This window comes from Melanaphis sacchari, unplaced genomic scaffold (genome assembly GCF_002803265.2).
Source record: "Melanaphis sacchari strain LSU unplaced genomic scaffold, SCAv2.0 Contig0_pilon_pilon, whole genome shotgun sequence".
NCBI lineage: Eukaryota > Metazoa > Arthropoda > Insecta > Hemiptera > Aphididae > Melanaphis > Melanaphis sacchari.
This window is the reverse complement of record NW_020270366.1, coordinates 9,743,457-9,771,165: the sequence shown is the minus strand read 5'-3', so window position 1 is coordinate 9,771,165 and position 27,709 is coordinate 9,743,457. Positions and strand designations below refer to the sequence as shown.

At 22.6% G+C, this 27,709-nt stretch overlaps 3 protein-coding genes across 6 annotated transcripts; 1 reads left to right on the top strand and 2 right to left on the bottom strand.

Annotated features, from left to right (window-relative positions):
* Positions 1 to 535: 535 nt before the first annotated feature.
* Positions 536 to 9,265, bottom strand: LOC112601903 (putative leucine-rich repeat-containing protein DDB_G0290503). Of its 3 annotated transcripts, XM_025349781.1 has the most exons (18): positions 9,247 to 9,265; positions 9,035 to 9,178; positions 8,660 to 8,896; positions 7,732 to 7,979; positions 7,172 to 7,374; positions 6,236 to 6,363; positions 5,963 to 6,039; positions 5,750 to 5,896; positions 5,417 to 5,675; positions 4,676 to 4,873; positions 4,421 to 4,576; positions 3,754 to 3,873; positions 3,659 to 3,688; positions 2,800 to 2,979; positions 2,196 to 2,324; positions 1,149 to 1,271; positions 972 to 1,074; positions 536 to 575 (listed from the first exon to the last, which is right to left on the bottom strand). In XM_025349781.1, the coding sequence occupies exons 3-17, from the start codon at positions 8,756 to 8,758 to the stop codon at positions 979 to 981; spliced, it is 2,193 nt and encodes a 730-aa protein (XP_025205566.1). In that variant the 5' UTR covers positions 8,759 to 8,896; positions 9,035 to 9,178; positions 9,247 to 9,265; the 3' UTR covers positions 536 to 575; positions 972 to 978. The 3 variants fall into 3 exon arrangements, with proteins under 3 accessions (XP_025205566.1, XP_025205557.1, XP_025205575.1); XM_025349772.1 differs by lacking the exon at positions 9,247 to 9,265 and having other exon boundaries at positions 9,035 to 9,232; XM_025349790.1 differs by lacking the exons at positions 2,196 to 2,324; positions 9,247 to 9,265 and having other exon boundaries at positions 9,035 to 9,232.
* A 5,293-nt stretch (positions 9,266 to 14,558) lies between these two features.
* On the bottom strand, positions 14,559 to 21,474 carry LOC112591917 (protein ABHD18). 2 transcript variants are annotated; one of them, XM_025335872.1, is made up of 10 exons: positions 21,274 to 21,474; positions 19,985 to 20,069; positions 19,726 to 19,908; positions 19,488 to 19,600; positions 18,421 to 18,559; positions 18,102 to 18,191; positions 17,095 to 17,205; positions 15,647 to 15,920; positions 15,235 to 15,469; positions 14,559 to 14,751 (listed from the first exon to the last, which is right to left on the bottom strand). In XM_025335872.1, the coding sequence occupies exons 1-10, from the start codon at positions 21,321 to 21,323 to the stop codon at positions 14,691 to 14,693; spliced, it is 1,341 nt and encodes a 446-aa protein (XP_025191657.1). In that variant the 5' UTR covers positions 21,324 to 21,474; the 3' UTR covers positions 14,559 to 14,690. The 2 variants fall into 2 exon arrangements, with proteins under 2 accessions (XP_025191657.1, XP_025191648.1); XM_025335863.1 differs by lacking the exon at positions 21,274 to 21,474 and adding an exon at positions 20,759 to 20,896.
* A 994-nt stretch (positions 21,475 to 22,468) lies between these two features.
* Positions 22,469 to 26,063, top strand: LOC112593071 (tumor suppressor candidate 3). The gene is made up of 8 exons (XM_025337319.1): positions 22,469 to 22,693; positions 23,316 to 23,482; positions 23,617 to 23,737; positions 23,802 to 23,942; positions 24,130 to 24,270; positions 24,326 to 24,476; positions 25,708 to 25,873; positions 25,954 to 26,063. The coding sequence occupies exons 1-8, from the start codon at positions 22,616 to 22,618 to the stop codon at positions 25,967 to 25,969; spliced, it is 981 nt and encodes a 326-aa protein (XP_025193104.1). The 5' UTR covers positions 22,469 to 22,615; the 3' UTR covers positions 25,970 to 26,063.
* Positions 26,064 to 27,709: the final 1,646 nt, after the last annotated feature.

Genomic DNA, 27,709 nt, shown 5'->3' with positions numbered 1-27,709 from the left:
ATTAACCAAGACTATAGAGATATTGTAATAACAATATAATTCATACTATTTTTATTATAAGAAATTTGGAAGACTTTGTATTACTTTTATATTATTAATATATATTTTTTTTAATTTAACAAATATAATACAATATTATTTTATATTTGTTAATCTTATAAAACTTTTGTTATTTTTCTATTTTTAATAACCACTAGTAACAGTATCTTCAAGTGTAGTCAAGTGTACTTCACAGTTAATAAGTAGTTATAATATCAATATAACTCGTATCCTATTTTATTCTTATTTATTTAGTTACACTTATTAACTTTTATTTATAATTCACGATATAATATTTATATAATTAACAATATTTAATAAATTACAATGTTTGATTAAGTTTTTTTTAAATGTTTTAGAACTAAAAATAATTTCTTTGTTTGAATAAACAAATAGACTAATTTACAAAATAATAAATTTAAATTTATCAATATCTTGAGTCTTATAAGTAAATACTTCATAATATTTTATTCTAAAATAAATGCAATCTTCTGGTATTTTTTTTGACATTTCTTAACATAACAATTTTCAAAAGCCTAAAAGATAATAAACACAAAATAATAAGTATTTCTAAATTATTGGATATAAAATAAAAATTATAATAATTAATATAAGCTTCATTCCTCGATAAAGGAAATGAACCATTTTAAAACATAAACTTATAATTAAATAATGTCTAGGTTACAGGTAACAACAATGAATAAAAATCTGTGTAAATCTAAGATTTAGTTAAAATAATAAAAGGCATAATTTTTTAAATACATAAATATTACAAATTATAATAATTATAATTAATCTTTCTTTTTTTGATACAATCATACTAAATATAGATATTAAAATAAATCAGAAATGATAGAATTAACAAGTGAAGATAAAATTATCAATAAAATTCGTGTATGTTTTTATTTTTGATACTAAAATTATTTACTTACTTTTTAATTATTTAATAAGTTTAGGAGAAGGAGCAGTAATAATAACAGGTGAGTTTGGTTTAGTCCAATCATTCTTTTGTACATTTGTTGGTTTAATTTTTTTCTGAAAATACACATAACAAATAAATAAATATTTATCATTTATTTATTAGACAATTGAATTTTTACTTGAGATACCTTAATATCAGCGGGTATTTTAAATTTTTTTTTGGTGTAAGGATTTAAATCTGCATTTGAAGTTGATTTAATTTGACTCTTATTATTTTGATTGTTTAAATTTTGGCTGTACTCAATTTTTTTCTGTTTATTAAAAAAAAATAATGTATTTCTTAAAAGTTATAATAGATGATGTAATACACATTATTTAAAGCTCTTGATTTTAATTATGAATAATTATTTTAAATTTCTTTTTTATCAACAGTTTGATTCCAAACTTAAATTAATAAAGAGATTATTCTAAAGTAAAAAATAAAATAAACTAGAAGTTTCTCTACTATACAGTAAGTTGTACCATATGTCACACTGCTAGATCTTTGCTAGATTTAAACTACTGTGTGAATAATTCATTGTTGAAATAACTTAATGTTATTCATAACGCAGGTTTAAGATTGGTCACAAATGACTTCAGAAGTAGTCTCATAAGCAGTATACTTAATAATACTAGAGAACAACAAAATATATGAAGAAACCAACTAATGTTACAATACACAATAAGAATAGCAATAGACCCGAATAAACTAATTTATACTAAAATTTTCAACAATTTATTTAAAAATATCTTTAATAATAACAAATAATTTTAATATTTTTGTGTTTTAGAGTATATAAAAAGTTTTTGAGAATTTTCAATTTTGATATTTCAAAAGTATCAACAAGACACAATTTAATTTATTGTCAGAAACCACCACATTCAAAGTTGAAGATTGATACATTTTATTCAACTACTGTATTTACAAAAAAAAAAAAATCAGATCATTGTAAAAATCTAAAACAAAATCTTGAGATGAAGAATTATATGATTCAATTAAACCTAGCTTTTAATATTTATATTGTATTTTACTGTTTTGTATACCTTTTTTGTTTCAATTTTCATAAACATATAATAGTTATAAATTTTAACTTTATGAAATATTAAAGCTGTTTATACAATACACATAAAAAAACAAAAAATCCGCAACATAAAATCAATCTTAATAATGAAAAATTATAATTAAATTTTATCACCTCTATTTTATTGGTGTTTTTGTCTTCGGATTTTAAGCTAATACTTTTGAATGACGAATTTAATGAACTCTCAACTTGTTTTTCATTATTTTTTTGTTTTAAGTCATTTGATGAAATATTTTTTAATATCTACAAAATATAAAATTAAAATTTTTGCTGTTGGTAATATCATTGAAAAATGTTGTTAATTGTTTTTAAATCAATTTTTTTTAGAATGAACTATTTTATTTTATTAATTAATATATTAATATAATGTCAATTAATAATAATAAATTCATAAAGAACCAAAGAATATAATTATGAATTATAGTTAAAATATACAAAACAAAATTCAACAACAACTAGGTAATACTTCCATAGGCATCCCCTGAGAAGCAAGACAGGATACTTGCCACCCTTTAAAATGTTGAATTTGTTACCTAATTGTAATAATTTAATGTAATAATGATGAAAAATAATAATGTACTATAAATAAAATATATGAAAAAATCTTCATTTATTTTAAATTCATTGTACCCCTCCCCCTAGAAAAATGTCTGGGGACGCCCATGGAGACTTTTTTTTTCTTATAACAAAAAATAATTGTTAACTTTTTCAAACTCACGTGTGAGGTAGTAACATCAATAGATGTTATATGTTTCTTCACATTAGAATTACCAGTATAATTTAAAGGTGAACTTCTTTTTAAACTTGACAAGTTAGATTTTTGAAAAGGTTTGCTTGAAGTAGAACTAACATTCATGTTTGATACATCCTGGTCATTAAACTCAACTATACTCACATCCTATTTTTTTTTTTTTTTTTAATATAATGAATTAAATAAACAGATTAATGAATGATTGATAACATTAAAGCTTTTTAACTTAACAATTGAGAACACTTAACATTAACAAAGACTTTATCACTAACCCAAAACACCAATATGATTGAGAACTAAGTTTTATTCAACATTGCCATATAATTTATTTGGCTATCAAAGGATTTAACACATTGTACTTTGTTGGTTAAACAATTGATTTTTAGCTTTAGTTTAAGAAAAACCTTTAAGTTAAACAGAAAATATAAGTGTAATAATATAAATTGATAAAATAATTTTTTTTAATAATTAATGTATAAATAAATAAAACCGGTAATAAAAATATTCTTGAAAAAAGTCAATAATTAAAATATTATAAAAATATTTGAGTACCTGCTATTTAATAAATAAAAAACAAGTCCATAATGATAAGTTTAACATAAATTTGAAATTAATTTCCATGATTATAAATTTATAACAATATTTGGTAAATCCAATACAAGTCTAATAAATATAATTTGATAAAAATTATTAAATTTAACAATATTTGTAAAAAAAAAAAATGTAATGTCTCAATCATATTACTAAAAATGTCATTCTTAATGATATTTTACCAAATAGTTAAATATAAATATATTATATGAAAGGTGTAAAAAAATGTACTTACATCATCAATATTATCTTCATCACTTAATATCTAAAAAAAAATTAGCCAGAGATGAACAAAAGTGTCTTTGTGAAAATTTTTTTGAAATAACATACCTCAATGGTGTCTAATGTTGGAAGTTGTTGAATTTTTTTTTTTGGTTCTGATCGAGAACATTGATATTTAAGTCGCATAACTTCTATGTATAACTGTTTAGCTTTTGATTTATATTTCATCTAAAATTTATAAAACAACATTTTTAAAGTTTAAAACATTTAAAAATTAATAAAATAAAAGTTTAAGAATTATCAATAGTCTATTGAACTAATAAATTTCTTGATGTAAAGAAAAATGTATGTAGTTATATATCATCCATTATTTTTCAATAAAATTATTAATATATATATATATATATATTTATTACAAATTGTACAAAAATAATAGTGTGTATAAAACTTTATATTTTCTTACTTAAAAGTAGAATAACTTTTGATATAATTCTATGTATAAAAATCACATTTTTAACGAACAGCTAATTGATTAATATTTTTAAGCTAAGATGAGTGGAGCAGCAATTTTTGTATGTTTATAAATTTCTTAAATATATTCTACTTTGGAATAACAAATTTATAATGTTAACATTCAAAAAAATTGTTATAATAAGAAATAGTAAAAAAATATGTTTTTTTAAACTTCAAGATACGCATAAAAATTCAAAAATATTTTTCATGAAATAAGTTAAAAATTATCCTATATTATATTATTAATTAACACAATATTCACATAATTAGCAGTTAATTTTTCAATTTGACCAAAATGCTCTTTGCTTTGATTTTCTAGTTCAATTTTTTCTTTTTCCAGTTCATTTTTTTCTGCAACTAATATTTGAGTAGAGTTTCTAAGCGTTTGATAACTATTAACTAAATTGGTGTTTAATTCCTAAAAGAAAAATATTAATTTTGTCATTTTATTAAGTAATTATTAAATAATAAAAATAACTTATTTCTATGTAGTTATGGAATTTTAATTAACACTCACATCTATTTTATTTTGTAATTCGGGTATTAACACATTATTAGCTTGTAATTCCCCTTGTAAGCTAATTATTGTTTTATTAGAAGTTTCAATTTCTTGTTTTAATTCAATTACTTCAGTTTGATTTTGATTTTCTTTTTCTTTTTGTAATTCTAACTTTTTAGTAATATCTTGTAATCCTTCATCTTGCAGTTTCATTAACTAGAAAATAAATGTATATATATATATACAGTAGGGTCTCGTTAATTCCAATAAGATAGGGGAAAGGAATCATTTGGATTAATGATTTGTTCAGATTACTTAAAAGAAAAAATCAATTTTCTTGCAATTTAAATTTTGAAATTATTCTGTATCTATCTATACTGTAGTATTAATTCATAAAATTCGTTTAAAATCACAACGAATAAATTTAAAATCATTATAATTATGTATATACAGCCAGCTAATATATTCATATAATGTATATTATAAATTATGATACACGTGTGTATTAGTATAGTGATTCGGTTATTTCCAAGCCCGTTCAGATTACTGCGTTTTTCAGATTAGCCTGTGTTGTTCGATTAATGAGACCTTACTATATATGAAAAATATCTACTAAAATAAATTAAAATATTGAAATTATATTAAATTAAGCACTATTTTCTACAAATATTCATAAAATATTTTTAATGTACAAATTAAATATGACCAAACTTAAGTCATTAATTGAAATTTTGATAGAAATGTTTTTAGAATACTCACATTGTCATAATTTTCACACATATTTTTAAATTTCTTTTCTGTTTCTTCTTGAATTTCATGTTGAGACAATTTAATATTGCTAATATCCTCTACCAAATTTGTATTTATTTTTTCAAGATATTCATTCTGTTCTTTTAATGTATAATTATCTTTTTTTAATTTTTCATTCAATTCCTCAATTTTTTTTAGATTATCACATAATTCTGATTGCTCTTTGATCATATTTAATTGCATATCTAGCTGTTTTTTGTTTTTATTTCTAATAAACATAAATTATATATTGTAGGTAAACAAATTCTTAATAATATACATTATACATTTCAAAATAATTACAGAGAAGATTTTAGTACATCAAGTTCATCCAATAAAGTTTCATTTTTAGTTCTTATTTCATCATACTTTTCATTTATGGATTTATTATGATTAGTAAGCTGTAGATTTTTATCTTCAATCTCTCCAAGTTTTGTTTCAAAATTTTGACTGAATAAATATAATAAAAATTGAGCAATTACATATTGATTTACTATTTATACTATCATAATTTACCTAAGATTCAATACTGTTTCTTTTTCTTCATTTAATTTAAAGTTTGCATCATTCAGTTTTTCTGACAAAAAACAATTCTAAAAAAAAAATTGAAAATTTTGTATTTACATTAAAAATTATTCTATTTAATTAAAAAAATTAATATTCTTTATAACTATTGTGCATTATAATGAGTTGTATTATACACCTATTAAATTTAAGGATTATATTTTAAAATATTAAGATTTTTTGCTTAAAATAGGTACCTTATAATAAATAATATATTAAACTTACTTCTTTTTTTAAATATTCTATTTCATTACTACACTCTTGTAAATTTGTCTTCAAAGTAACAATATCTAGAGAATACTTATTTTCTAACGTTTCTAAATCTTGTTTTGTTCTTATTTTCTCCATAGTCACTACAAAGAGAAATTATGTTAAACAATTCTAATAAAAAATAAGTTTAATGGTAAATTATTACATTCAAATAAAAATTTAATCTTTTGATTACTACTGTTGCTTTTTTTATTTTTATTTATAATGTAAGATATTATACAGAATGGAAATATTCAATCAAAAAAGTATTTACAATATAGTAAATTGAATGTAATACATAGCCAGATATTAACATAATTTAATATAGTAGTCAAAGGATAAAAAGAAGTAACATTTAATAGTTTTTAGTTTAACTTTTTGTTTGCTGTTTTTGTCTTTCAAGTTATACTTAACTAAAAAAAAAATTAATATGGTTAAGAAATATTATTTAATGTTATTATTATTATTTTTTTTTAATTTGGTAAATTTTAAATGTTAATACAATTACCTTTGAAATGTTCATGGTAAAAATATTTTTAAGTAGGATTTTTTTTAAATATTTACAGTAAAAAAATAATAGTTTATGCTCCATCTCATATATTTAAAACACTTAATCAATTAATCTGAGACAGTTTCAAATCAACAAATATTTACAATTTTACAGTTATTTTTCTAAACAAAGAAAATTATTCAGAAAGTTGATCTTTTTTAAGAATTCTGATCTTTTTAATAAAATTAGTTAACATTTTGGCTTTTGAGATTTTTTCTCCTGTGTTTACTATTGTATAATTCATTTTTCTATCAAAGTTAAAATATATTTATTTATTAATTTTTTCATGCATTGGGTCCTTTTTTTTTGTTTTACACAAATACAAGAAAATTTTAATTATTCATAAATAATGCCTACAATACCTTGTTTTAATGATTCATCAATGGTATCTGAAATACTCAAAATTTTTTCTTGAAACGTACTAGTTGTTTGATCTACCAATGTCATAACATCTTTTTGTCTGGTTCTTGCATTATCAACTGTGTCGCCAAGTCTGTTTAAACGCTCACAAATATTTGTAAAGCTTGTATTAAGACGAATACATGTTTCATTTACTGACTTTGTCCTAAAATTAATGTTTTACATATAAAATAGGTATTCGACTATTTTTCACATGGTTATTTGTAATGTAACAGACAATTTTGCTATTTATTAAACAATTTAGGTAAATATTATTATTTACATTAAATAGGCAGGTAATCTAAAAAATTAAGAAATTTTTTTTTAAAATAATTAAATTAAAATATTGGTATTTTCTAAGGTAATATTATAATATTGAATGAATGCATTTTTAACTTCACTACATTACAAGTTTGATTATTAAAATCATATAAAGTCAAGTTGTGAGGTTTTCGTTTATTATGAGAAAAAAATATGGACATAGTTCTTAAATCAATAAAATTTTTTTGTAAAAAGCCATTACTTTTCCATTATATTCTTGCACTGATTATTCAGAACGTAGTTGTTATTTTGAGAATTCATCATATTTGTATGCAAGGATTGAATGGTATAATCCCTTTCACTTAATGCTTTTTCATACTCAGAGATTTTTAAAGCCATTGTTACATTTTTTTGATCATTGATCATGCGTTGCAAATCAAAGTATTTTCCAGGATCATTGAGATTTCGATTGAAGTCGTTTTCCAAGACTGATTGACTAATGTCCATGTTCTATAGAAATATAAATTATAAATAATATTAATATCACCTTTTAAACTTTATCATATATAGATATAATTTATTATAGTATGGTAGCCGATTTTAAATTTTTGAAAAAAATGAATTCTAAATATTTAAATAAGTATTTTGGTTATGTAGTTATAACCAAGGATCGGAAGTTGTAGCAAATGCAAATTTTTCTGGTTTGTCCTAGAACATCCAAAGTATGATACAAATATGTTTCACATTTTTTTAATGTCATACACAAAACTTTATTTTGATAGTTTTTACACATTTATGGTTTTTATTGCAATTTTGTTAATTTAATATTTTTAGTGCTATTTTTGGGTATATTTTTCACATAATGTATAAAATATTTGCATTATTGAAAATATATAGGTCAATTACTTCTTTTGTCTTTTATGGATTACTTTGTGGTCATAAAACTTTTTTTTTAGTAAAAATTTTACTTTTTAATTGTAAATTATAAAATTTTAAATTTACACTCTATTTTTTATATGATAAATTTATAAGTTTTTCAAGTTAAATGCATATTTTTTTGATTTTTTGTGCTATTTAAAGCACATATTTTGTAGTTTTTAAGTACATATTTGAGAGCTAGAAAGTAACATTTTTAGTGCTATTATTTCCAAGCTCTGGTTATAACTATTTTAGTATAATTGCATACTTACATTAAAACTATGAAAAGTTGTGTTATTTGGTGAACTACTAGTTTTATCAAATTCATTACAAACATTCAATGAATTAGTATTTTGCTCTTCTTCATTCATTTTAATATAATTTTAGTTATAATATGATTGTGGTTAATCAATTAACATTCAAATAAAGGTTTTCACTGAAACACCAGACTAATTACTATTGAATATGTGCTATCAAGAAACTTCAATTCAAAGACCAATTGAACTCTTCTAAAAAATATTTAAATTATAAAAATCAACAACACAGTAAAGACTAAAACACATATCTAACTACAAAAATGTATGTTAAAAAAATATACAACACTACGATAATATATCCGCTATTTATATATTATTTACTAAACTTACTTAAAGGCTTAGGATATCATACTTCATGCCTATTTGCATAAGGCAAGAAAAGAACTTAGAACACCCAAGTACTATCAAGTGATGAGTAGTAACTGACTTTATAAGCACAAAGCACTAAGTTGTAACTTGTAACCTTTTAAAACACTTTAAAGTTAAAAGACGAAAAAATTATTTTAAGACATTTTAAGACATATAACATAAAATATACCTACAATGTAACCAAGACAAAGGAAAAATATTAAGATGGCGTTTGTCAAAAATACAGGAATGCAACATGACAGGAATAAAGCGGTAACATTTTTTAAATAAATATAATATATCCATACTTATAGATCGTAAACAATAAATTTAACATGTTGAGTATTATTAACCCATATAGTTAGTAGTTACACAATTATATTAACCCCTTACGGCCTTACCCAACACGCATGTACCCACATGGTTACATAATGATTAATGGTACTTACTATTACCTACTGGTGACTGTGGATTACTAATTCTCTTAATATTTCATTTTCCCAGCACCTCCTATAAAAAACTTGTGTGTCTTGGAAAGTTCGAAAGCACAAACGATGGAACTTTCAGCATAAATCAGTACAAACGGTACACAAAAAAGGTTCTTAGTTACGTTTCAAAATTCCTTAGTGGAGGTGCTAGGGAAATGGGCCTATGAATAAACATTTTACAAAGTACCCCTGTAAGTCTTACAGTACCAGTTGACTCCACTGCCACTGTACCTAACTACTAAATTGAAAATGGTAAGTGAGACACTGTATTATGTGTTAAAATTTAATTCAATACTTAATTGAATAATATATAGGTATGTTACGGTAAATGATGTTAAATGGAAATTAACGTTATTCACCGGTTATTAACGTTATTTACCAAATATACAGGTAATTATCGTTATAAACTGGATAATCACGTTAATGACCAAATACACAGGTAATTGATGTTATAAATCAGATAAGCGCATGAATCTCAAATACTACAATTTGAAAAATTATGTAAGTACCCAGATATTTTTAAAAATAGAATAAATGCATTATTATTTTTTATTTATTTTTACAAGTTTTACTCCCATGACATTTAATATAACATAATTTTTCAGCCCCAAGGTAAGCACAATGCTTATTATTATTACAACTAGTCTTGCAATGACAACGCTGGTACCTTCGAGGGCTCGCAACCGAATTATTACTAGCTACTTCCCTCAGTGTCAACTGTCTACCATCTGCTAATTTTATCACATTGTCCATGTCTAATAGATTTTATTTGCAAACAGCTATATTTGGCATGTGAAATAATATTTAAGAAAACTATATTCCGTATTTATAAAATAATAAAACAAATTTTAATTTTAATAGTATATTTTTTCATTAAGAATTAACTTACAGAGTTTGTATAAATCATGTTCAACTTGAGTGACAACTAATAGTATATTTTGCATAGAACCACGAGCTCTATCAACATTTGGTATAAATACACATACAGTTAAGCCTATTTCAAGCTGAGGAAACTTTTCTTTAGAAAATTTCATCATTTCCTCTCCTTGTTTTTCTAAATTTTTTTTTGAATTTTTACATACAATACAAATATTTTCTTGACAATCATCAAAAAAATATTTAAAATAATTTTCAAATATTTATATTTTAGTTTTATTTTTGTTATATTTAAAATTCGGAAATTTATCGTTAAATAATTAAAAAATATTTAAGTACCAAGTTCCGAATTTTTTTCTGCGATTTCTATGATTTAATTTCCGATTTTGTCTTCTTTGATGATTGGTTCTTTGGTTATTTTTTTAAATCTTCCGCAATAACCTCTTTTATTTTATAATCAGATCAAAATTTCCCAAATCATACGGTTATTAACGTTATTCACTAGAAAATAACGATAATTCCCACATTCGTAGGTAAATAACGTTAATAACCGGCGAATAACGTTAATTTCTGATATAACATCATTTACCGTAACAGGTATATTATATCGTTATACATAAAAAATAATTCTTAGTGGAGATGGCCTATTATATGTTTAAATCACCAACTAAGGAAAGGATTATAGTCATATTCATGATACGTTTTTTGAAATTGCTATTAAAGTAATTTGTTTTAATTAAATAGCATTGTGATACCTAGATGATTTTATTCGGTCAAAAATATTACATTTATAAGTATTATAACTATTTATAATTATTTAATTATTTTAATAATAAATATTAATCCCTAGATACATTATTTAACGAAACATGTTTATTAACTTATTAGTTAATATCTCTTTACGTCGTTCATGATAGTATAAACATTGAGTATAGTGTATAACCGAATAGGTATTACCTAGGTATTCATCTATATATATTTTCAAAATTATTGTATTATTATAGTAAAATTCATAACATATAAAAGTTTTAAGCCCCTACAGGACATACATTTTTTTGAATTATAAAAAAATAATTTACATCGTTATTCAGTTTTAATAGGAATATAATTTCAACTAAAGTTAGAATTTAAGTGTTTATGAAAAAATATTCTTATTCTTATGTGTTCTTCAAATATTTTTACATGACTAAAAAAAACAATATTTATATGGGATCTTGTATTATATTTTCAAGCATTTTACTGAAATACTGAATAAAAACATTTTTATCGACACCTATTGGCTATTTATAAAAATAAAACTTTAAATAATTGAATTAATTTGAAAAGCTAAATTACTGTGTTTATACATTTTTTGATTCTATGGTTGTACTGTTATAGTATTGTGTTGAAGTAGGTACTTATGAGGAATTTGGCATTACAATTATTGTAATTAAAAAATGTAAAAAGGAAATTTGTTATCAACTTAACAGTTTACAAATTAACGATTTTTATGAATTTCAATATTTCATCAAAATGATCACATAGTTTTTTCTTTAATCGCCAAATTTTTTTAGACTAAAATCGAGAAATATAATATAACTTAAATTTGTAAAAAAAAAATATAGTAATAAACTAATAAACGTGTCTAAAAAAACTATTGGCGTCGTTAAACAGACTAGAAATAAAGATTGGTTTGATGAGGCTTGCATAGAAGCCTTGAATAAAAATAATCAAGCAAGAATGAAAACTTTGTTAAGAGAGACTAGACAAAATCATTACAAATATAGAAACTTAAGGAAAAAAAACGAAAACCATATGCCGTAAAAAAAAAAAAGAAATGATGAAGCAAGTGGAAAATATCAAAGAAATAAATATGATTAAAAATAGACAATTCTATAAAAATAACAACTGGTTCTGAAAAGAATTTCAAATTTCAACCTAGGTCAAATACCTATATGCAAAAGAAAAGACGGATTAATAATTAAGGAGGAAAAAGACATAATAGAAAGGTGGAAGGAATATATATTTTAACGATTTACTCAATAAAGAGTATAAAGACACAATTAGGAATACGATAGAAAACTAGAAAAAATATCATATGGTCCTTGGTCCTCAATCTTTGAGAAACTTACAATAAATGAATTTGGTGTAGCTCTTAGCAAATTAAAAAATTATAAAGTCTTGGTGAGGACGAAATATCAGAGGAATTGTTAAAAATCAGTAGGTACTCAGAATTATAAGGGCACGCTATTCGAACTCATAAATCACATCTGGGAAAAAGAAGAAATGTCAAAACTCAAAAGATTGGAGTAGGTAAGTAATTGTATCATATGTTCTACATTCGAGAAGGGTAATAGAGTAGAATGTGAAAACTGATATACATCTCTTATTAATTAACTATTGACGGGCATTTAATAGCAATAACAAAGTGGCAATAGCATTAGCAAAAAATGGTGTCCCATAATAAAACTGATAAAAATGATACTTATCCAATACGATTGCCAAAGTTAAGGTTGGTGGAACAATGAGTTACTAATTGATCATTCCATATTAAATCAAGGGTTAGACAAGGAGACACTTTGTCATCTACACTGTTTAACATTGTCTTACTTGAGCTGTTATCAACACAATAGTTTGGAAGCATCATTAATAAATCGCGGTAAATTTGCGTGTACACTGTACATAGTACATTGATGACATTAAATAATAGCAAAAAAAAAATGAAAATACCACGAGAGAAGTTTATACTAATATTGAAAATAAATTATTTTTTATGAAATTAAAAATTAACACAGAAAAATTATATAAATACATGAAACTATGCTCAGTGGAAGCATGTCAAAGTGTTCAAACCATTAAAATCGGCGTAAATAGCTTTGAAGTCGTTAAGTTTCAAGTAACCTAACTTATCTTTGATCTTCCCTTAATAATAATAATTTTAATAAATCATGTCCGAAAAAATAAACAGAAGAATTTTGGCTGGTAATCGCGCATACTTTGCTAACATCACCACTCCTTAGATCAAAGCTGCTATTAAATCTACCAAGATGAAGCTATATATAACTCTTATAAGATCTGTATTATGTTATGGTTCTGAAACTTGGACATCATCAGATGTGGATAGCAATAAATTAAAAATATTTGTAAGAAAAGTGGTTAGAAAAATATGTAGTGTTGTATTTGAAAAAGGAAGTTGAAGGATAAGAAGTAACAACAAAATTGAATAAATTTTAGAAATGGAAAATATAGTATGAAAGCAGAAGGAATAAGATGATTAGGTAATGTACAAAAAAACGGACAAGGAGAAAATGCTTAAATTAATAATGTATGCAAGAATGGAAGGAACAAAAAGCAGATGATTGGATGATGTAAAAAAGATCTACAACAGTTGGGTATACAAAATTGGAGAAATACAACTGAAGACTGAGATGAGTGGAAAAGGATTGTTTTGGAAGCCAAGAGTCATGGACTATAGAGCTTAGGAGTAGTAGTAAAAATGTATAAAGTTAGAAATTCCTAATCTGACATATGGATTTAGATGATTTATCAAATAACAAATTACATGGTCTATTTGATTAAATAAAAAGAAAAATTAATAATTCAAAAATATAAGTACACATTTATATTTAATTTATAATTTATAGATATCACTGTATAAAATATATAATTTTTTAGATTATGAGCAAATAAATGTATTGATCTTACAATAATGTATGTTTATCATAACCCTTTGAGGCAGTAAAAATACTTAGATTTTCAATTATGGGATGGTTTTGGTAACAAATTGGATCTAGTTGACCAAAAATATAAAAAATAAAACTTTGTAATAGAATTTGTTAAGTAATAACTCAAATTTGTAACTCGCAATATTTGGATAATTCAGTAAAAACATGTAAATATATGAACTTTTTTTCATAATCAAGAATATTTTTACTTATTTAAGTATCATCAAATCTGAGTTCTGACGACTAATATATTATTATATAGAAGATTTATAGCTCTTATTATTATTAAAAAAAAAAAAAAAAAAAAAAACATATTGTTACAAAATGTAACTTAAATAGTGTTCCTTTCTGAATATAAAATAACAAGAATCAAAATGTTTAGACAAATGTAATATTACTATACAAAAATACTTTACATATTCATAAAAATAGTATTGTACAGAGCGATTTGTTTTATTAAATATAAGATACCGGTAACATAAATAACATAATAAAATTAGTGTCTTACATCCAATTAATCGTTCTAGTGATCAATTATGTTATACTGTTAAAGCTCTGAATTATTACACATTATAAAGGTTTATCATAATATTTTTTTTGAGCTCGTTGAAATGCATCAATTATTGCAGTTCTATAAACAAAACAAAAAAAAATTATACAATTATAATATAACTTCCACAGTTAAATAAATGTTTGAAATTAGAAAACTACAAAATGTATATTTTATGTACAATTGGGATTGGAGGTAAAATTTCAAAATATGGCGAATTTTAAATTATTCACTATGTTCCTGAAATGTGAAATTGATAAATACCCAAATTTATAATATTTTCATTATATTATATGCATAATTATTTATTTTATGATTATGCTCTTTGAGCAAAAGTATTTTGATTTTATAAGCAAAAATTATTTGAAAAGTTTAAGCTTCATGTTTATTATTGGTGTACACATTTTGTTTATAAGTGAAATAATTTCAATAGAATTATAAAATTATAATAATCAAATTTTTCATAGTTATAAATATATAAGATTTTTAATTTATGAAGTAGTTAATTTTTTTTTTTTAATTTAAAAATAAATACTTAATAAAAAATTAATTTTTAAAATTTACTTGAATGTATTTCGGTGAAGTATAAAAGCAGCTACATGTCCTGTATCGACATATCTGACCTCTGCACCAGGCCAAACATCTTCTAATTTATCCATGTTATGTTGAGGTACATAACCATCACGTTTCGCACAAACTGCTATTACTATATCCATATCAACAGGAGATTTGAAATTTTTCAAATGAGTACATTCATCCATAATACCTTTCATAAAACTCAATGCTTCTAAATTTAAATCTAAAAACAAAAACAGCACAATGAATAATTATGATTAATATACATATAGTTTTGCAGAATTTGTATACATCAAAAAATGATGGCAGTAGAAGAGTAGTATTGTTTATACAGTCTCTTCTGCTGTTGGTTAAACAAGAAAAAAAATATACTCATGAATAATATTTTATTATAAATAACCTTCATTTTTTGAATGTTTATTGAAAAATCTCATCATGTGTTTTGTTTGTTTTAAGTCTTTTTTAATTTGAAGTTCATTATTTTCTTCAATTGACGGATCATCCAAATTTTCAAATGGATTGGTTAGTTTTAATTTATTTAACTGTTGAGGTTGGCATATATTTAATGAACTATTATTATTTTTTAAATCATCAAACATTAAATTTGACTGGACGTTAAAATGTGAATCAATATTCATATCTTTTATAAATTGTTTACCCGCATTAAATTTTACCTGTAACATTGAAGCAAATAATAATTATTAATTAAGGTATTTGTAAAACAAGTAATCTAACTTTTAGTTGGTGATCACTTAGTTGGTTAACACTTCCAAACTCTTACCTGAGATTTTATTAGCATATGGTTGAGTTTAGTAAATAAAAATAAGAATTTAGGTTTATATTTTTATTCAATTTTTAATTAATATGCAAAAAGTGCATTGTTTATTATTATTTTCTTCACGTATATAATTTAAATAGTATTTCTTAGTAAATTTTTATTTGACGATTTAATTTAATTAACAAATAAGTACATTTTAATAATTAATAACACATTGAGTGTACCAAAATGTTGTAGTGACTACTATCTCATAGAATATCACATGCTAGTCAAATGTTTAAGTGAAAAATCATTACATCAGTTACAGCAATACTGTTTCATAGCGTTACCTTTTCATACTACAAGGCAAGTGAGATTTGACATTTTGTGATTTATATATATATATATATAAATTATTAAATTTCAAATTATATCAACTGAGCTAAATATGTATTAAAAAATTAAAGAAAATATTTGAAATGCACAGTTTAATATTTATAGATTAAATTATATTATTGTAAGACTACTTGCTTTAAAATCATAATTAACAAATATAATAATAATTATAAAAACTAAATTTTAATAAAATAAAAATATTTATGTATTAGTGAAGTCTGAAGTTGATCTAAATTAGATGTGGACCAGAGGATTAGGTCAATATTAAATAAGAAGTTGAAATCTAGCAGATACATTTCTAATTAAAACATATAACAATATGGTATATTAACATTTATATAATGAAAAATTAACATCAATTGTTTGTATTTGAATAATTTAATGTAATGTTATGATCGGCTATGGTACTTGGAAAATGATTTACAGTAAAGTAATGGTTATAGAAATATTTAAAGAACCATTTAAAAATTTTAAATTGCTCATAAAAAGGGTTAACGATTTAAGATTTTGAAATAATAATTATAAGATAAATCTTATATATTATTATATTAGGGATAAAGTCATGAAAAATGTAAATAAAGAATTCTTATTTTGAGTATAAATATGACCAAATACTTAATTATTAAATATGTGAAAAATGAAAATAATAGCTTTTATTTAAATAATTTAAAAAATAAATAAATATAAATAATTACATTCAACTTGTTGACTTCATTATCAATGTTTCCAACTTCATTTTTATACACAGAATTTGATTTATATTGTTTTTCAAGTAAATTCCAATCAATAGCACAGCTTATAGCACCCTAAATTAAAACATATATAGTTATTCAAAAATAAAATTAATGATTACACATGACTGATGCAGGAGCGTATAAAGGATTTTCTTGAGGGGTATATGAAATAACATTTTAGAGCTTATTTAAATTATATAATTAATAATAGTCCCCTAAAAATTGTGTATATTTTTAATACTGATGCCTAGTATCTCAGCTAAAAATAATTTATCATTAAAAAAAAAATTGGGTATAGCTATTACAACTTTTTAACTTCAGTTACTCTGTGTAAGGAATTTTATGATAATAACAAATGAACATAATAAATTATTCTTATTATACGTCTTATTTTTTTGTAAAATAAATTTTAATTTTCTATTTTTTACATTGTTATTATTATGTAATATCATTAATTAAATATAGACATATAAACACGTATATTTAAATTTGATCAATGGTAATTTCACTCATAACTCACAGAATAACATAGATATAAGTAACAGTATAGTTTAAACAAAATCTTAAAAAATAAAAAAAGGGCAAGTGAGAGGATCTATCTCTTATATCTCCTCCATAAATACATCACTGTACTGATGTAAATAATTTATAGATTATAAAATTTATTGTATGCATCCATAAAAGAAAAAGTTGTTATATTTTATATTTATTTCATAGATTATAGATAAATAATGTTTTTGTAAATTCTCAATAACCTATTCAGAATTTAGTTTTCCATAAATCAACTTTAAAAATCTGTTATTTTAAATTTTGTTTTATCACAGACACAAATATTGTTAGTATATTTTGTTAAGAATTTTTGAAAATATTAACAATTAAATTTTATTAAAGTGAGGGAATAGTAAACATTCTTTATCTTATGTAGCCATGTAGGATGTAAGTTTATACAATATAATAATTATAATAACCTCTGTAAATACTCCAGAAGCTGTTGTACCAGATAAACAAGGAACAAGAACAATTGGTTTTGGCCAACTTGCAGCAGCTAATGATGCCATCTAAAAAATATTAGAATCAACTAAAGACATATAACTTTAGGTATTAAATACCACAAACCATAAACTAAAAGTACCAAATTAAGTATAATTTTTGACCTTAGACAACATTTTCATAATTTAGGTTAACATAATTGAATATAATAACAAAATAATTAATGTAATTATTTAATAATAAATGTTTATTTATTAATTTTTAAAATATATAAAATGTATTTGCTAAAATACTTACATGGCCTCCCATTGATAAACCAGTGACACCAATTGGTCCAAATCCCTCACGTTCACACCAATGAAATAATACAAGGGATTCCAATATTAAGCAGCCTCCCATTACAAAAATATCGGAGACATTGCATAAAATAGACCTACTGTAAATAAATATAAATGTGAATATGTATGATTATGATTGTATCATGCTTTAAATAAAGTGACTAAATAACAATCATGCAATGTAATTTTTATAAATCTCAAAAAGAATCATTACAAAGACATTAATTAGTTTCTAATATACAGAATATAGTATTAATCTACTGATATAGTATATTTTTTATATTATCAAAATAAATAGCTTGCTACACTTATTAAAATAATTTAAAATTATATTTCCAAATATTGTGTAGAACATTATTACATCATTGATTAAAAGTATGTAAAATTACAGTTAAAAAAATATATAGATTAGAGTATGTATTATTTGAAAAATAACCATTGGCTTATAAATACTTCAATTATTAATCATTTTGAATGATACTTGTATTGGTTTTAGATTAATTGAAGGAAACAAAATTAAAAAACTGAAATAATTTGCCATTTAATCATAATATGTATTAACATTATTTTATAGTTGAGATTTGATATTAAACTTAAAAATTGTTTATTAGTGATATTTTTGATATTTATTAGGTCCTTGAAGTATAAATTAAAGTTATGTTTAACGAATGCAGTAATATATATAGTTGAACGCGCAATTAATATATATTAGTATAGTATTAGTTTAGTTGAGAAAAAAAAAAGATTGTTTTTTTTATTTTTTGTTAAAATGTTAAAAGTGACCAAACAAGAGTTAAGTTAGTTTTTGAATTTTACATCAAAATTAAGAATTTATTCTACATTTAAATTATACCAATATTTTAAGTGGAAATACATACAATAAAAAATAAACGTTAATTTGTTGAAAATAAAATAAAAATTTATCTGAAAATCTATATATAATACCAGCCTATTAAGCATTGAACTTGGGAGTTTCATATAATAACTAGTATATAAATAAACATATGTATAAAATAGTAAACTAACACTTGATTATTAGGTTTTCTTTTTCCATAAAAGGGATTTTCTAGTATGATTGATCCAATCGCTGCTTCTTTTAAAAGTGGATTTGCTAACATAGCTCGTCTTCTCCAATAATACTAAGATTATCACAAAAAAAAAAAAAAAAATGTTTAATAAATATTTAATAAATTATAGTTATTATTAAATACAATTTTTTATATTACATAACCTGTTTTAAAATATTTAATAGTAAAGTAATTACTTGATCCCCTGTGCCAGCCATGTGTACACATATAGGTTTGAAATTTTTGGAAGGCCATTTTTTTGGTAATAAAACTTGGAAATGAGCAAGGTGACTTTCTTTTGGCACTATATCTGGAAGATAATATGAAAAAGGTGATTGAAATACACCTTCTAACGTTATGGAATCAGAATCTTCTTTTTTCTAAAATAAATAATTATAATTTAGCTTTAACTTTAATATATATTTTTGAATCATTTCATTGTGTTTAATTATTTACTTTAACAATTTTTACAGGATAATCAGATGATACAAGTTTGAAACAAGAGTCTCGATCTATAATATGCTTTCTAAACTGAAATAAACTATAATAATAATGAAAAAAATTAGATTATTACATGTTTAACACTATTATTACAAAGTAATTAACAATACTTCAATAAATAAATTATAAAATTTATCAGCGATAGTAATATTCATGTGACTTAATTATTAGAATATTTAATTGTATAAGAAAACCATTTATGTATTTAAACGTACCTTATTTCATCAGTGAAAAGATCTTAAAATGTAAATATATTTAAAAAAAAATATATTTATCTTCATAAAATTAATTAAATTTGTTACAAATTACAATTATTTAAAAAAATATATAAGGTATTATACAAAACTTTCCAATATTCAATACAAAATGCATTAAAATTAATTTATCCCTTGAAGCTAAGTTTGTGATAGGGTCAGTAGGGTACTTATAAAAAATAAAATAAAAAATTTTTATAGCTTTTGTCTTCTACAAGAGATTGATTAGTTAGCTAGTTTACAAGTTATTTAAAATTGTATTACTATTATTTTATTGTATCTAATATAATTTACAAATAAGTAATATTGGTAATAATTAATAATAACAAGAAAAAGCCACAAAATAACCTATAAAAGTGAATTAATTATAGTAATTGAGTCTTACTTTTGAGTTATAACTATGAGATTATTTATTTTGGTAAAATCATCAACAAATAATTTATTTTTTTACAAGGATATTATTAAGTCTACTCACCTTTTAAGTTTTTCAGGATCTCCCCAACCATTTACAAAGTATTTAGTAAGCAACAATTTTCTATATATATAATCAAATTTATTAATTGTCATATTCTCTATTTGAAAAATGTATACTATTTGTGTTACAAATAAAAAACTGTTAACAATAATTCAATAATTGCATTTATAAAATGTCTTCACTCTTAACTAAAATGCATGGGTACTTATATAGGTGCACACGATTTATAACTTTAAACGTAAACAAAATAAGGTCAAAAGAGTTAAACTTAGATCAGTAAACAAAAATATTTTGAAAAAAATATGTTATTTATATAATTTTCAAATACGTCATTAAAAAATAAGATATAAATTGAGTAATTACTATAATATCGTATTATGTTGATAAATTTATAACTTAAAAACAATTTTAGACAATAATAAATAATAGGACATACCAAATATACTTAAGTACTAATACCTATAATACTACTAATGTACTTTATCATTTATAGGTATATTCTGTATTATTATTACCATCTTGGACGTAAATGATTACTACAAAGAATTAGATAATATATTAACATACTTTGATGTTATAACTTATTTACTTATGGTCCATTTTGACCAAAGTATCAAATCACTAATCAGTAATCACAGTCTACACTCCACAGATAAATATACTGTTTTAAGTTTTAATAGACCACGATTTAAGTATGGAACCATACATAGTTTGTAGTCATAGTACATACTACTACTATATAGATAAGATAAAATAAGAAATATCTAATTATTTAAGATAAAGTGATAAACCATTAGAGTACATCATGATATACCTTAAATAAATACCTAGTTAAGTATATCATAGATCGTGGAAAATACTGAATACTATAATAGTAAATACTAAGTAGACCTATAGAAATAAATTATATCAGATATGTAGATGAAATATCTGTAGTTAAGACTTCAGTTGACACCCTAACGTCCCTAACACTGGGTAATAAATAATAATTTATTGTTTAGTGTTTACTTCATTACTCGATAGTAGGTACTTACGATGTTTATCATAAGTCATATAAATTCTGAATACCTGAATTTTAGAATTTTTGATTATACTTAAGGATTTAAATTTTTTTATAATACTTAATTTTTTACAATCTACAATGTCAACCGGTAAATAGTAATAGTGTCATAGCACTATAAGTAGTGTAATCGAATGAGTATTGCTGTATGCTTAGTGGCGTGCGACATTTATTTACGAGTAAATTTGCCCAACACAATCGAGGTGCTATCCATAATCCACGCCAATTACACTAAAGTACAAAACAATTTCAGTATTTTACTGTCATTATGAATACATGTTGAATACTGTCCAATTGCATACGTTTTTGTTTATAAGTTATAGTCAATTGGTAAATTTAGAAAATATTGATTAAATTAGTATATCGTTTTAAGACTCTGAGCAATGAGTTTTTTAGATTGATCATCATTTATAGGAAATTCTAAAATCTAATAATTAGTAGTTATAATTTAACACAACTTTGAATTTTTCATTATTAGTTCTACGCTGATAACAAATAAAAGTTATCAACAAATTTAAGTTGGCAGTACTTTTTTGATGACTTGATGTTATCAAACCGGCGAGAAAATTGTTCTGTAATCTGTATCGTAACGTCAACGTCACTACATTTTTTTTTATTATATTTGTTTATATCCTATAGGCTACAAAACGTAGGTATAGGTACATCATACATATTTAAATTTTTAAATATTCTAGTTTGCAATAAATCGTATATAATATACAACTTATTGATTCAGTGTTAGAAATTCAGAATGTATTTTTTTTTGTAATTCACGTAAATTCTCAAATCTTTTAAAAATGTATTTAAAAACCATTCTTTGTGCTTTTATTGTTTTAAATTCTTTTGTCGAAAGTGCCAGGGAAGAGCGTCCTAAGGTAAGATCTTAGCAAAATATCATAATTTCAATTAGTTCTAAATGTTTTGGAAGAAATTTAGGCCGAAATTTAATTGAAATCACTATCAATAAATATTTTTACAACATTTTTTAAATAATACATATGACAAAAAAAAATAAGTATTTAACAATTTATTTTAATGTCTTAAAAATTATAATTAATACTTTAATAATTTAAAGTACTTGGGCGGACATAAATATTAAATTGAATTTTAAGGTCTAATAAATTTTAATAATCAACAATATATACCTATTAATGGAAAATATATTCATTATATTAAACAAAATCCGATGTTATTATATTGACTGATAACTGTTCTTAATCAGTGGTTTGTAGAATACTCTTTTTTTTCACGTTGAGAAATGACAAACAGTATACTTATTGTTAAATTTTTATGTTTTTTGGCCCAATTTGTTGGCGAATAAGTTAAATTTATAACCTCTTCATTATGAATTAAAATAAAAATAACTGTTAGTTGAACTATGAGAATTTTAGACTCTAAATTAGATATTAAATTTCTTTGGAGTAAAAATTAAGTTAAATATATTTAGTATTAAACAATATCAAATTTTATTAATTACTATATAACTTTGTTTTTTAGAGCCTTGATCAAAAAGTACAGCAGTTAAATGATCTATACCAAAAGAAATTCTTGGTTAAATTTAATGGTCCTAAATTTAAGGAATTTGTCAAATCACCACCAAGAAATTATTCAGTTATTATGATGTTTACAGCAATGGCATCCCATAGACAATGTTCAATATGCGGGTATTTTTCCTTATATTTGTACTTAAATTTTTTTTGTTTATTAAGTACTGCATTGATAATTATTAAAACTGAAATATTTGAATATTCAAATAGTATGCATTAAAATCCTAAGAAAAAAATTATTGTACTTTTAGGCATGCTAGTGATGAATTTATGATTGTAGCTAACTCATATCGCTATTCTCATAGACTAACTGAAAGTCCTTTATACTTTGGAATTGTTGACTTTGATGAGGGGTCTGACATTTTTCAAGCGGTTTGTATTATTTAATTACTTTTTATTTTTAATAATTAATTAATTAATATTTTTATTGATTTAGTTGCGAATTAATACTGCTCCAGTATTCATGCATTTTCCAGCAAAAGGTAAACCAAAACCTTTAGACACCATGGACATACAAAGAGTCGGTTTTGCATCAGAAATGATTGCTAAATGGATACAAGAAAGAACTGATGTACAAGTCAGTATACTTCTATGTTTATATTGATAATAAAAATCCAACATGTTTTTTCATTATATTTCAATTTTTAATAAAATAATAAGTTATTTTGAGATGTGTTGTTATATAAAATAGATTTTGTATATTAATTTATTGATTTAATCTTGTATAATATTTAGAATTATATGAATTAAATTTTTTATTTTAGATACGAATATTCCGACCACCAAATTATTCAAGTACATTGGCATTATCTGTCTTATTTGCAATATGCTCATCATTTTTATATGTCAGACGAAATAATATGGAAATGTTTTTTAATAAAAATTTATGGGGAGTTTTTTCTGTGGTAAGTGCTTGTTATCTTTTGTCAATCAAAAAAAATAGTATGCTATGTTTTGTAGTTATTCTGTTTGAATATGATTTCTGGACAAATGTGGAATCACATAAGAGGGCCACCACTAATGCATCGCAATCAACAAGGCATTATTACTTATATTCACAATTCTTCACAAGGACAGTTTATTGTTGAAACCTACATCATAATTATATTGAGTATGCTTTTTATAATTTTTTATGGTATAGTATGTAGATTAAAAAAAGAATATCCATATTACATTAATATAAATAAAGAAGGTTTAAATTCTTTAAGAAATTCCAAATTTTTATGTTTAGAATATTTTTGAATAAAACTCAATTTGGTTTTTGTAAAAATGATTTAACTAGGTGTCTTAAATTTTATGTTATTAACATATTGGGTAGTATTTTATTTTTACAGTACTGTTTAATTATCTTTTTGTTGTAAATGTTAAATAGTGGTGCAATGACAAACTTAACATTTGTGTTACTAAGTAACTTAAGGATTAAGTAGGGTGAATTTGTAGTGTTTGTACACGACTTTATAATCTTACTATTTTTTTTTTTTACCATTTTCCTTTGCTAATATGCAAAATTCACTAGTAAATTAAACAGTATCTACCATAAAGATGACAATCTTAAAATTACAATACAATATACCAAACCTTGAAAAATATAAATGAAAAGAATTGAAACCAAAATAATTTTTTAGGGATTAGATTAAGGTGACTATTTCTATAAAAATAAAAAACAGGACTAACAATTTTTTATTAATATAATAATTTTTATTTTTTCCAATTATATTTAAATTATAATTTATTAAAATGATAAAATAATAATTATAATATGTTACTCTTTTTAAAATTGTTTTATATTTTTTTAATACATTGATATTTTTTTTTTACAAACATTATTTAATAATATGGAAATAACATGATTAAAATGATACCATCTTTTAAAAACGGGATAAAAAGCGTCGCATTCAGAGTTTGTCAGAACAGGACATGATGATCAAAAAAGGGACAATTTTTTTGAAATGGGACGTATGGTCATCCTAGATTAGATAATATTTTTCTAAGTGTACGCATTGAATTCTACAAAAATTAAAATTTTATTAAGTAAATACAATACAATATACAGATGTTTGGCACCAACTAGGTAATATTATAGAAATATTTGATGATTATTTATATTTATTTGAATTCAGAAATCTTTGAAAAATATAAATCAATCAATAAAAATTAGCCTCTATTGACACACATTATTTACTAAGACAGCATATATCATAAATCTTAGAAACTATAATTGTAATATTTTTACATTTAGTTAGTTGTAAATATACAAATTTATAAATGATAATTAATAAAATATTAAAATAAGGAGTAAATTATGTTTAAACAAATACATTTTTTCTTTAATAATTCTATAGATACAATATTGGTGTTTGGAGCTGTGATAATGATTGATTCTTACACTAAGAAAACAGATTCTAAGACACGTAAAATAATGACTGTTGGCGGTTTAGCATTAGTTGTGTTTTTATTTAGTGTTATTCTATCTATATTTAAATCAAAAGCGCATGGATATCCTTACAGGTAATTTTAATAAACTAAATTCAAATTTTTAATTATTATAATTTACAATTGAATAACCTAAATTTATATTTATTTTTCAGCTTTTTGATCAAATGATGGAGTTTTGAATAAGAATCTACTTAATTTTTTTTGTTAGTTTGTTAAAAATTGCACAGACCTTTAAAAATGTATTCATTTTTGGTTGAAATTTTTTTATTTGAAATTTATATTTGGGTTCAACAATTCTTCAAACTTTATTTAGTTATTATTATTTTCTAAGTAAATTTTCTTTTAAAATGTATCATTATCCATATTTGGCAATAAGTATACAAAATAAACATTATTTCAAGTTTAATAAATGTGCATTTCATAAACAAATCGACTTATTTTTATTGTTAAGCATTTCAAAAATAACCTTAAAATATTCAACATCATATTTAATATTCAAAAACCAGTTGTACTTGGTTTATTTATTGGTATCTTTTAAAGGATAAATTTAAGACTAAATGATTATTGAAACCAGAAGTTGGATTTAATAATATTATTTATTAAGAGCTTGAGTATTCTTAATACTGAAAAGGTTAATTAATGCTGTCCAAAGTTTTAGTTTGGAAATAGTATTGAAAGGTTAAATTAAAATAGGTAAAACATTAGCCTAATAATCAAGTACTTAGATATAATAGAGGAATGTAAAAAAATTTATGTTGTGCCAAATAAACAGTAAACATGAAAGTTTTATTTATTCAAGTGGAACCCATGGATAGTCAATATACTATTATTACTATACATAGCATTGGTTAAATTGAATTAATAAAAGTAGTATATTATACACACATGCACACACACACACACACATATATATATATATATATATTAGCTTTTAGTTTTTTTTTATTGTACACATACAATTATCTAGTTTTGCCAATAATGTGCGACATGTGCGTGTTATATAATGCAACAAAAATATTGAGATTAGGAAAAATAAGAAAATAAAGGAAAAAAAGAAATTTTCATGCCAATTCGGTTTTTGACAAAATGTATTTTATTTTAAAGGTGTATCCTCAAAAATGAATGATTGTATAAACTATAAAGTCCATAGGTATTTGAAATTTTCACAAAATGTTTATGATAGAATTTCTTGTACATAGTATAAGTTTTTGAATAATTTTCTTCTTCTTGAGCTATTTATAAACATTTAAAAAGTTTTAATTTTTTTTAGTTTTGTTTTTCTAAAATCTAGACTAAGAAACTTTTTGTTGGATAAAAATACTTAAAAATTGAATAGAACGTTGAAAGTTCTTCATAGGTTTAATTAAAGACGTGAAAATATACAAACTATTTGATCTAAAATTAAACTCAAGAAACCAACCTTCATAAGATTTACTACAAAGTCAAATCAAGTTTTTATAAGCACTTGACATTCAAATTTGTACAGCATTGAATATTTAAACATAACTATATTACTCAATTTTTGATTGTCGTAATTAAAAAACAAATATTGCTCTATATACTTTTAATTTTCACTGAAATGTTTATATGACCATCTTTTACACTTAATATAGTTATTTGATTCTAAATATTTTAACTTTTTTTTTTTTAAATACTTCTAGAAGTTAGAAAGTGTTAATTTTTCTTAGTTTTTTCTCAATAAACATCAATAAAAAAAATGTTTAGAAATTTGATACAAAATTTCTCATAAGTTTATACTATTGATATTTAATAATTTTAAAGATTCATAGATACAATTTACTTTTTAAAGTGTTAAAAGTTCAAATTTTGACAATTTGTAAATTGTTGAAAATGCATAAAATTTAAAATTTTTATGTTTATAGTTGTCATTAAGATTAAGAATTCTTA